This window comes from Numenius arquata, chromosome 1 (assembly GCF_964106895.1).
Source record: "Numenius arquata chromosome 1, bNumArq3.hap1.1, whole genome shotgun sequence".
Classification (NCBI taxonomy): Eukaryota; Metazoa; Chordata; class Aves; order Charadriiformes; family Scolopacidae; genus Numenius; species Numenius arquata.
This window is the reverse complement of record NC_133576.1, coordinates 69,351,691-69,363,982: the sequence shown is the minus strand read 5'-3', so window position 1 is coordinate 69,363,982 and position 12,292 is coordinate 69,351,691. Positions and strand designations below refer to the sequence as shown.

The following is a 12,292-nucleotide window of genomic DNA, read 5'->3' as shown; positions in this document are numbered from 1 at the left end:
TAGTTTCTGGCAATGATTTAACATGGTCCCAACACTTTTTCCTTTCCACAAGAATCTTGATTTTAAAAATGAGACTTGAGAGTGAACTACACACAGTGCCTGACATGATCATTACCCTAGCTGTACCATCCACTCTGTCATCCAAGTAAGAAGGCATTTACCTCAACTACTAACTACTGTACTGCTGCTACTCAGGAGCAATCTACTACCAGATGCAATTCACTGAAGCGCAACTTCAGGTCTGAATAAGGTTAGTCACAGATGCAGTTATAAAGATGGCCAAAATATCAATGCCTGGGAAGTCTGTAGGTGATATGGATGTCCATCTGTGCTGAGATGTCTAAGGACGTTCTGCAGCACTTCCATAATGTTTTACTGTTTATCACAGAGTACTAGACATTCATAATTTTAAAATAATCTGTGCACATCTCTGTATTTGGAGATGAAGAAATGCTTGTCAAACACAGTATTTAAAGATTTATGCAAAGTTAGGCAGTAACTGTTTCTCTGTATCCTCACTTTACCTTTCTAGCTGTTCTGGGATTTCTGGAGGAGGTTTGTGCTCTGTGGAATCTTATCTGTACCATCTTTAACTGCTACTGTGGAAAATTCAAATCTAAGCCTTACTCCACATGTATTTTTCCCACATTGCTTTACTAGTCATTTAAAGGGTTTTATTTCCTCTCCTGTGTGATAAATCATCAAGAAATGAAGACAACATTAAACCACCAAACAGCAAAAGAACTCATGATTTTATTTAGCAACACAAACTCTTAGAAAGCCACTACTTTGTTACTTCTATTACCGCAAAATAAAATGAAAGTGTGTCCAAAAATAACCATGTGAGTTTTTAAAATGACAAACAGGCAAATACCTCACAGTGGGTACTTTGTGTCCCAGAATGCCCTTGAAAGAACCACCTCAAAGACAGAACATTTTTGGCTAAAAAAGTGAGTAGCCAATCATACTCCCCTGAGTGCATCCATGACTTATTATTTAAAAATAAGGCTGAGCTGCATATATCAGAAAATTTGTTTAAATTTTTACAGTTAAAGTTACTTTAGAAACATGGGTATTAAACAGTCTCAGTGAGAAAGTGAACCACCACGAAACATTTGAACACTTCAGTATCTGGCAGTACCCACTGCTGTAAATGCAGATGAACAAAAACACCAGCAACAAAAGTTTTTCATTAAAAAAACCTCTGTTTTAATGGGCTCAGTTACGCCATTAACCCTGTATCAGGAAAACACACTCATGATATCAGACGTTAAACTTCAAAGCTAACATTTCCTGAGGGGGTTGTCTGGGGAAAGGGTGAGGAAAGAACAGGGAGAAGCTTGAATAGATGCACTGTAACCTGACCATGGGCAAGAACAAAACAAATTAAATGGCTAGTTCTTTTCCCTTCTTCCAATTAGTGTTAAAAAGCAGATCAAAGAACTGAATAAACTGTCTAGATAGGGAAGAAATATCTGCAAGCTATACTAAGGAGATACTATAAGCTCTAATAAGGACAATGAAAGACAAGTTATTTAAGAAGTTAAGCATGTGGACCAGAAAACTTAAGTTTTTAACAAAGCCATTGAAAAAAAATGATCTAGAAAAATACTTGAAAGAAAGACCCATGTAAAACCAATAACGACACAGAGAGAGAAACAGATAGAAGCAAATTTGGTATTTACTTTCTAATATGGCATTTGTGATGCAGATCTTCATCACATTGTGACTGAACCCCAAAGAGGTCAGCACTCTGAAGTGGAACAGACTATTTCACCTGGCAAACCTGAAGATTTTTCAAATCTGTAAACCAGTGTTTTATCAGAACACACTCTAGCTCATTGAAATTTCAAACACAGAAAGCAGTCGTCTTAGATAAAAAATTAAAATAAAAAATCCTGGAAGCACATCTAATCCATTGCCTCATTCTCAAAAACCAAACTCAGTTGTTTCCTGGGAAACAAAAAAATTGCACACAATCCCTAGTTCCCAATAAAGGCACTTTCTTTCTGCCATTGAGACTCAACAATTTAAACAAGGTACTATTCCATTTAAACTACCTCCATTAAGTCTGACTCTACACAAGACATAAAATACACTAATCATGGTTCTCCCAAGTTCAGTTGTAATTCCTAAATTCATGCTTTCGTACTTGCAATCTGACTGGCATACTGGAGCACATAGCTACAGCTGTTTACGTTCCTGTCCACGACCACTTTGCAATCCCCCAACAGCTCATGGAAGAATGCAACAAATACCTACAGCACAACAGCTCCAGTTCACGCTCCATGTACAAACCCATAATTTCTGCCAGAGTAAAATAAGTGACTGGACCATGAACTGCAGCAGCTGAGCCACAGGCACACATACTCACTTTCTCTGTCACAGGAGAGAGAATCCTTGGCAGGAAGGACAGGTAAACAACAACTGGGGTACTAGCATCTTAAACCACTCGTGTTGCTTGTGAATGACCCAAAGTCCAGTTGATTTAATATTAGAAACCATGACAGGGAAAAACACAATGATCACTTAGCTTAAGCAACCTAGCTTACAGAAACAGACGTTTTGGAAGTTACTATTAGTTATACTGCTCTGTAACCTATTTGCTTAGATTGTGTTCTTCTGGAAGCATTAAGGATCATCTTATTTATTTTTCATACAAGAGAAGTTTGATAATGAAATTTAAGAGATTCTTTAACTGCTGTGCAAGGTCTGAGTGCACTACATGGTAACAAGTGCAGGGCTTCACACAAGCAGTTTAAGATAGCAAAATGGGGAAAACCCCTAGCAACAAATTATTTCAAGCACATAATTTTAATTTGATCTTTAAAAAACTATTTTTATTTTATCTTATAACTACGTTCTACATGACAGTTTGTGGAATGCTATTGTGTAAGAAACAAGCTTCATTATTACTGTTCAATGTACACATTAAACACACATGAGTATTTCAGGAGTCTCCAGAGAAAAGGTAGGGACCAGTGAAAAAAAGAAGCAGGTTCTTTTCCTTCTCAGATACTATATGTGCATTTTCTTTGATAACAGATTATGTCTTCAAGGAGGGAGGGGGACAATACACAGACAGATGGAGTAGAATCTATAGAAAGTAACATCATAAAGTTTTTCTTCAAAAGGACCCCAAGAACTTTTGAAGCAAGTAAACAAATCCACTCCTTTCTCAATTAAACTTTAGTAAAACGATTAAAAAAATAATCTACAAGCAAAGGCTCATTTTACTTCCTCTTTATTTATACAGAATTACTCTGTGGTATACATTACAAAGTGAATTAAAAATTGTTTCATTTCTAATTCCACATGTGAAGTGATTTAGCTGTCCAATATTAAAAACTGTTTTACATTTTAAATTTCCTCAGTTTAAGAAAAACTTTATTATTCTTATGAAAAATATCACAAATTTCGCAACAGAATGGTTGTATTAAACTTGTAGAAAATCATGCTTACCTTTTCTGTTGATATGAACTGAGGCCTATAGTTGTCTCAGTCTGTAAAAGAAAAAAAAATAATTTTATATACTCCCTCTGGGGAAAAAAAAAACAACCATGAACAAGTGGGTAGATCAGATCTTAAAAGACAGAAGGAGAAGTTTTGATCTGGAACAGAAAATGCAAACTGGCTTTTTCCAATTAAAGAAACTAAGCCTCTACCAAAAGACTGTTCAGCCCTGCAGAACTGCAGTCAGCTCCAGTGGCAGGAACTCGTACCAACTATAAGAAAACATTAACCTAACAACTTAAAAATTGAGAGGAGGAAAAAAGTCCAGGAAATTATAACATTGTGGGGAGCAAAAGAAAAACCTAGCATAGATGTAAGAAACAAACTATAAAGGAAAGCATATAAAACAAATAACAGTGAAGCAATTATCTCACCAGTGTAATTTAATGAATAGGAAAACAAAGAATGCTATTATCTCCATTTGCCTAGGAAACTTCATCTCCTTCCCTGCTAATGATCTTCTAAGCTCTATTATTCATACCTTTACTACCACTCTGCTGGACATTACAGTTAATTACGTGAAAACAAGGAGGGTAGGTTGTCTAGGAAATTCCAACTGGTTCAGAAGGCTGCGTATGGAAAGTCCTCCTGATACAGCCAATGTTAAAACATACCTGACTTTGAAAAATTCTGTCTTCCCACAGCATTTGGGGATCAAATAGAGGATTTCAGTCCTTCTCTTAAAGGCAATCATGGCCAAGACAAATATTTATCTTCTGGGAGTGGAAAGAAAGCTTACAGGTCCAATAAAGTCTATGATGCACCTTGGCTCATCTGACACAGTTCACCTCTGGTATAAGGATGTTGTTTGTTTGCAAGGGGAATGTGAATTTTTCGTATTTTCTCATTTCAGAACTAACATCAAGTCCCTTGGCTGGGTCCTTCACTGCTCTCTATTTCAACTACAAGTTACGCTTTCTTTCTTTGCTTTTCCTAAGATAAAAGTATTTTTTCTTAAAATAAAAATATAAAAGAAAATTATTTTTACTTAAAATATAGATTCTTCTATTAGAGGAATTTTAATTTTGCATTTTGGAGACACTTCTTTGTCATTTTATAATTATAATTATTATATCACTTAATCCACAAACATTAATGTTTGATTCATATCAAGGATCAATTCGGGACTATAAATCTAAGTAGTGTCTCAGATTTAAAATGGCATTATTTGGTTTATTGACCCTCCAATTTGTATCAAACTAAAGAAAGTTGAAAGTGTACTATTATATTTACTAATGTATTTATCATTGTAAAATAAAACTAATCTGTTTGCAACTTGAGGATTTTTTTTCCAATTTTTAATGTCTAGGCAGAGTATCAATTAGCTTTTTTGGTTTAAAACCTCTGAAATAAAGGGGCAGACACCCTCGCTAAAGGGACATTGAAGGGATTCACATGAAATTATGTTTTGCAGTACAACATGATCAGTGCAGTATTTCCTCACTGAACAGAATGCTAAGAGACATGGTAAGCTGTTTTATATTGCCAATTTTATTATCATTTAAAAATCAGCAGGTTTTCATTTAAACTTAACAAGCTTTTATTTAAGCTTACCTATTACATTTGTATCTTAATTAGAAAAATAGGACACTTCTTATTTTTCATTAAAATACACTGGCTTGCAAATGCTTCCATTAAGTTTTCCTAGCTAAGGCATACTACTGGCATACTGATAAGCTTTTAGTTCAGCTCCTTAATTTCTGATGTCACCCTCCATTTTCTAAGATATAAGCAAATACTTAAAATCTATAGTGAATAGTTTCAGAAGGGAAATTCAATTAAAATTAAGAAAGAAGACATTTAAAATCAGTTTTAATTAATCGATAAATGCTTAAGATACAAAATGTTTTATATCTAAAACTTCCTAGGAACTACTGCCTAACAAGTTAATTGATTAGCTCCAAAAGAATTTAATCAGAAAAAACAGATCTCTGCCTTCCATACCTTATTTTTTCCTCAAACTGGAAAGGTGAGAGCAAACCTTCCAGTTTTAAACTAACACCCATTAATTTTTCAACTTAAAAAATAGACAGGAAACTGAATCAAAGTGAATCAGCTGAAAATATTTTCTCTCCATCCAAGGATTTACGCTCTCAAAAGTTGGCTTAACACTTCCTAGAAGCACTTGTTCAAAATATTAAGCCCATGATTTCCTCTAGTTCACAAGAGCATGATTCTACAAGCTCTGTGGAAAATACGTATTGCTTGAGCATTTTAAAAATTGTTTTAATAAGCTTCAAACAGCTACTTACAATTATATATGCTTACTGTTATTATCTACTTTTCTCTCATAAATCTGACGACCATGAGTCACTGTCTGCCTTTCCAATTTTATTTTTTATTTTAAACTCTGTAACTATTGCCTAGAGCTTGCAGATGTACCCATTCTCTGTAAAAACACATCAGACTACACCTGGCTCTGAGAGCTCTGCAAGAGATGCTGTGCAGCCTACTCAGTAGAAAGACTAGTGCTTGATGATAAGGACTAAAGAGCCTGAGCTATTTGACCGCAGCCAAAGAGGTATGCTGATCTTCCCCACGGCCAGCTACCATTGATCTAGGCTAACAGACAAATTGCTCAGTAGAGCTCAGCATTCGTGAGCTTTCTGCACATCTCTGATGTAGCAAGTGGTATGCTCCAAGTGTTGATGATGAGGAAGTTTTGAATCCAAAGATCTATGCAATACAATCAGCAATGCAGATGTACCCAAAAATGACCCAAGTCCATTTTGTGATTTCTGTACCAACTGAAATAATCTGCTACTTGTCCCTACCAAACAACTCCATATATCCCTTTCTTTTTTACTACAGCACAGTCATTTTAAGCCATTCTTCTCCTTGATTTTGCCAGTTCCATTCTTCCACGCTATGCATGCACAACACTGATTTTCCTGACTACTGGAGGGAGATAACCAAAAATTGCTGAGACAGTGTTCCAGTGAAATATCGTTATACAACTGTACTGGTTTGGGCTGGGGTAGAGTTAATTTTCTGCATAGTAGCTAGTATGGTACTGTGTTTTTTTGTGTTGAAAACAGCGTTGATAACAAGGGGATGTTTTAGCTATTGCTGAGCAGTGCTCACACAAAGTCCCAGCCTTTTCCATGTCCCACACCACCCCACCAGTGAGCAGGCTGGGGCTGCACAAGAAGCTGGGAGGAGACACAGCTGAGACAGCTGACCCCAACTGACTCAAGAGATATTCTATACCATATGACGCCATACTCAGTATATAAAGCTGGGGGAAGAAGGAGGAAGGGGGGAACATTCAGAGTGATGGTGTTTGTCTTCCCAAGTAACCGTTACGTGTGATGGGCCCTGCTTTCCTGGGGATGGCTGAACACCTGACTGCCCATGGGAAGCAGGGAAGGAATTCCTTGGTTTGCTTTGCTTGCATGTGCAGCTTTTGCTTACCCATTAAACTGTTTTTATCTCAACCCATGAGTTTTCTCACTTTTACCCTTCCAAGTCACTTCCCCATGTGCGTAAGCGAGGAGCTATGTGGGGCTGGGCTTCTGGCTGGGGTTGAACCACAACAACCAAACTTACTCTATGAAGTTAACAGATGTATAAACACCCTTACCAATGTCCTTGAAAGCTCATTATTCGCTACAATTAAATACAACATTCCTTTCAGTAATTTTTTTTTTTCTTTAGAAACATAACTAAAGCACATTAAAAACTACCAGCAGTTACCCGACAGTCAGATGATGGAGCTAACAGGTTCAGATCCTATGACAGGGCAACCAAAATCCTATGACAGGGCAACCAAAATAGTCATTACCAACACTGTCCATCCTTGACAACTAGCTTTGGCTCTAACAAGAGAGCACGTTCTATTAAGTTTTATTCAGTACAGAAAGATGCTCTTAAGCATAATAACTGGCAGTCAATACCCCACCCCAGCCAACTTTTAGACAGAGGGCACCAGAGATCGAATTTAACTCCAGAAAAATACAAAAACAAATAGAAATCCACATAATTCACAATAGCTGAACTACTACATGGCCATGGTTGTAGTTAACTGTTGGGAGTTAAATTATCTGGCTGATCACACAGTCTTCTTGCTATGAAAATATTAGTCTAATATCTGTACATAAAGTTTTAAATCACAAATCACTTTGGCAGGACATCATATGTCCAAAATATATTTAAGAGCAAATATCCATCAGAGTCATGCTTATAAGGGAAAGCCTGGCTTTTGTTTTCAGATGTCTGTTAAATACAAGCACAATGATAAGTTCATTTCACTGATACTTTTTGTGTTTTGAGCAGGGGGTTGTTTGCTTTATGGTTTGTTTGGGGTTTTTTGTGGGTATTTTGTTGTGTGGGTTTTGTTTTGGTATTTTTAGGGGGTTTGTTTGGGTTTGTTTTTTTTTAATTTATTTTTTAAATCAGGGTCAACCAAGAGCAAAGAAATAGCATACCAACTTCAGCAGCTCATCAACCATAGCATCATGGAACTAAACCAAAAATAAATCTCATGTGGCAGTTTCTATAATTACCACTCATTTTTATTACACGTCAATCTTTAGAGTCGTGTAGTAAATAAAAACATACAAATGTGTTCAGTTACATATTCAAAATACTTTTTCAAAAAATTTGATCTTCAAGTAAAATTGTGGACCCACTGTGCTGCACCCTGGCATGCTATTTTTCCTGTGTGACTGTATAAACCTGTAAAACATAAATGTCAAGAACTAAAACCATGTAACAGATCAATCCACTATTTAAAGTGTAGTTTTTTTTGAATACTGCCAGTTTATCAGGTAAAGAGAAATAAAATTATGCTCTTTAATAAATACAGTTTATTCTTTTCTCCTGTAAAGGATACATCTGTAATAGAGGAGCATTAGAAAAATATGATTTATAGAAAAATTTTATTATATCTTATCTGTATGGGAGAAGTAGTACAAATAACAAAATACTACCTTGTAATTTACAGATCAAGGAGGCTGCATGTGCACACTATTAATATTTCAAGAGACATAATAAACAAAGTTACAGAGAAAAAAATTCAATTGGAATAATTTCCAGATCCAACTGACTGCCTAACAACAAAAACTAATGTCAGCACAAAATAAACAGTAAAAATATACAGCTGAGTGGGAAAAAGAAGCAAGAAAGGGAAAAATCACCCCTTCTACCAGTACAGGGGGTTATTATCCTTCCACCCAAAATGCTGCGTTCAAGTCTTGGAAACTGATTTTATTAATTTTTTTTTTTATTTTTTTTTTTTTAAGGTTAGCATATGCATTTAGGTTGTTGCTACTAACAGTTGCATGCCTTAATTTATCTCTTATATAACCCTAGAAGGATTAAACAATAAACCAAAGGGGTTTCAGAATAAAGATCTTGAGACAACTTGCACACAGTGAGTAAAAAAATTTGAAGGCAGTCAGCCAGCACCAGTTTCAAGACTTAAACCAACTTATTTCCAGAGGGTCATATACTTGAGACAAGTTTCATAGAGAATCTGTACCTGAAAGCACACCTTAAAGACTCAGTACAGTTGTGAAACAATACCACACAACTATCTTGCGCACATGGAGAATCAAAACCCACACCTTACAGTCTGAAGGCTGACTCTAAAGACATGCCCATGGTTGTTAACCTTAGCCAAAACACAAAACCAAAATATCCCACCAAAAAACCCAACCACCACCAACAAAAAGGTTAATTTTAATGTCTCACCAGTTTGTTATAATAGCTATTCTTCACTTCTTGGTAAGAGGTCGTATTACCTAGCACTACATTCAGTCATCTAAACATAGGCATCTGCTGCCACTTAAGATTAATATCCTAGGGCAACCTGCCTGCTCTAAGACTGACATCCAAAAGGGCACAGTTTCTCCTGTGCCATCTCTGCCAGATCCACGTAGATGTCCAGGACAGCCCAGGGCATCTAAAATACCACCGGTCACCTATGTTTAAGCACCTGAACTAAAGACCTAAAGCCTTAAACAAGGGAGAGGGTGAGGGGAGGGGAGACCGCTGAGAACAAAGAAGGGATGCCCTCTTAGTCAAGACTTGAGGTTTCTAGACACCAAATACATTTATGTTACCAAAATTCTCAACAACCAAAGCTTTCTGTATTCCTACACAACAGTATCCACATTAATTTAAAAAACTTTCAGTCTGAAAGACTCTTTCAGAACATTTTACATACTATTATTTTATAGTAAGGCTGGTTCCTTCTTGTAGAAAAGCTACGTGCTTTTTAGCTTGCAATTAAATGTTGAGAGATAGCTACAAAATCGATCCGTACATGGCAGCTTAAATCTTCATTGCTGCATTCATAAGCTCTATATTAATAAGTCAGGTAATTAAAAGAAACATAATTAATGATGAATATCTTGCTTAAGGTAATGAAAAAAAATGAATGCTGTAATCTGAAAGGTAGCTGAAAGTGGACTGCACTGAGTCATTCTTGCCATGCTCTTTCATGACCCAGACTCACATAAGGAAACAAAAACATCAGTTGACTTTAGCTGATGCAACACATGCTATAGACCTTGGCTTTGAAACAGTCACTTACTTCTGGGCATCACTTAACTCTTTTTAAACTAAAGCCTAGGGATGGCAATTCTTCCTGTACAAGAAGAAAATTAATTTTTTTTCTGAGCAGCAGCAGGACTTCAGCTGCTCACAATCAATTGCAATGAACTGAGATGGCTTTTATTCTTTTAGAAAATCACACACATTGGAAGGAAGTTCCAGAGGCCATCTAGCCAATCCTTGCTCAGGGGAGGTCCAGTTAGTGCAGGTGGCTCACTGCTTTGGGCTGTTGAGTTCTGGATATCTCCAAAGACAGAAATCCTACAACTTCTTTGAGTAACCTGGTCCAGTGTTTGATCACCCTTAAATTTAAAAGCTTTTTTTCTTACATGGGTTTGGAATGTCCCATGCTGAAATTGTGTCCAAAACATCTCATTCTTCCACCATGGACAACGAAAATCCTGGCTCTTGTCAACTCTACATTGCCCATAGCAATTCGTTTTCCCCTTTGTCTTCTCTTCTAAAGGCTGAAGAAACACATCTTAACGTGAGAATCATTCCAGCCCCCTTATCATCCCGGTATCCCTCTGCTGTGCTGGCTCTAGTATGTCAGTGCTTTCCTTGTACTTGGTAGCCCAGACCCAACACAGAACTCCAGCCGCAGTCCCACAAATGTTTAAGTGGGGGGAAATCATACACCTTATCTCCTGGCTCCACATTTGTTCACACGGTTCAGTAGGCTAGTTGCTGCCTTGCTACAAGGGCACATGGCTAACTTTTGTTCAACTTGTCTACCAGAACCCCACAGGTCTTTTCTGCAGTGCTTCTACCTAGCCAGTCACTGCCCAGCCTGTCCTGCTACACAGGGTTATTCTCTCCCAGGTGCAGGACTCGCATTTGCCTTAGCTGAATGTCATGAGGCTCTTGTCAGCCTGCCAAAGTCCCTCTGAATAGCAGCCTTGCCTTCCAGTGTATCAACTTTGCCCAATTTGGTAGCATCTGCAAACTTAGGGAGAGTAATCTCTATACCATCATCCAGGCTGTTAATGAGGACATTAAACAGTATTGTCCTTGGTACCAAACTCCATCACAGGTAACTGACTGCCAGCTGAACTTTGTACTGTAGAGTACACCTATCGAGGTCAAAGGTCCAGCCACTTTATTGCCCACTCATGCTGTCTGTATCTTAGCTGTTTGGCTATATTGATATTAATGGAGATCATATCAAAACCCTTTCAGAAGTCAACATACAATATGAAAATATGAGGTAATTTAAAAAAAAAAAAAGATAAGCCACATTTAAGTTTTACACCCTGAAAACACTAATGCTGATACATCAAAACCAAATGATTGTCACTTCCGTTAAGATACGGAATGAAGTACAGATCATGCAGAAAATACCGAACTTCCTCCAGTAAGAGATCAGCATTGCTGACTCCCACGCTTGTAGCTCAGTCCTGTAGCTTTCTTGTTGCAAAGCCACCACAAGTCATGTTAAGGTTCTGTCTCTTTGACATTTAGGACCATTATAATTCTCATTAACAGCTTTTGTGAGCAGTTTGCAGCAGCTTATGAACAAAGACAGTAAATATATATTAAGTATACATAAGCACACAGGTTTTGTTTCTCCTCTATTTTAGCTATTCCGAAAACCAGTAAGTATCAGTAAAATAATTTCTAGGAGTTCACCTATAGAAAAGCATTTCATACACTTAAGATTATTGCAGCACAGTTAACTGTAGTGATTTGTGTTAAAGAGAATTGGACTGAAGAGTCTTACCATTGTCCTTTTTCATTGTAGGAATACGCTACTTCAAAAATACTACTACATAAGCAGAAGTACTTCCCAAATACTTAGTCTGAATAGAAGATCTCTCACTCTTGAAAATAGTGGCTCCAACTACAGTGTGCAGGAAAACATTAGATATCCAAGGCAAGAGCTCCAACAATAAATAGAATGACCTGGGAAACAGTCCTTTATGAACTAAAACCAAATGAAAACCTTGCTTTGAAAAATAAATTTTACTTTACTGTTCACTTTCCAAAATACCGTCCTCAAAAAGTGAGCCAGTATGTTGGCTTAACATGAAAGCATAATTTATTAAAAGTAACAGTTGTACAGTTGTAGTTTATTTCAGCACTCCTAATATTTGCAGATGACATCATCTTCAGGGACTTGAAGCATCTGTCAGGTCTGGACAAGGGTTCAAATAATCAGGACACACAGAAGAGAATGCCTGACACTGACAAGGCAAAGTTCAGCTGAAGGAGAGCTCAAATC

General features: G+C 37.0%; 1 protein-coding gene across 1 annotated transcript in view; it reads right to left on the bottom strand.

Annotated features, from left to right (window-relative positions):
* TMEM131 (transmembrane protein 131) overlaps positions 1–12,292 on the bottom strand; it is a 102,980-nt gene that overhangs the window by 65,146 nt on the left and 25,542 nt on the right. Inside the window, exon 3 of the mRNA XM_074159905.1 lies at positions 3,463–3,503. Coding sequence (XP_074016006.1) covers positions 3,463–3,503 — 41 coding nt within the window. The remainder of the gene's footprint in view (positions 1–3,462; positions 3,504–12,292) is intronic.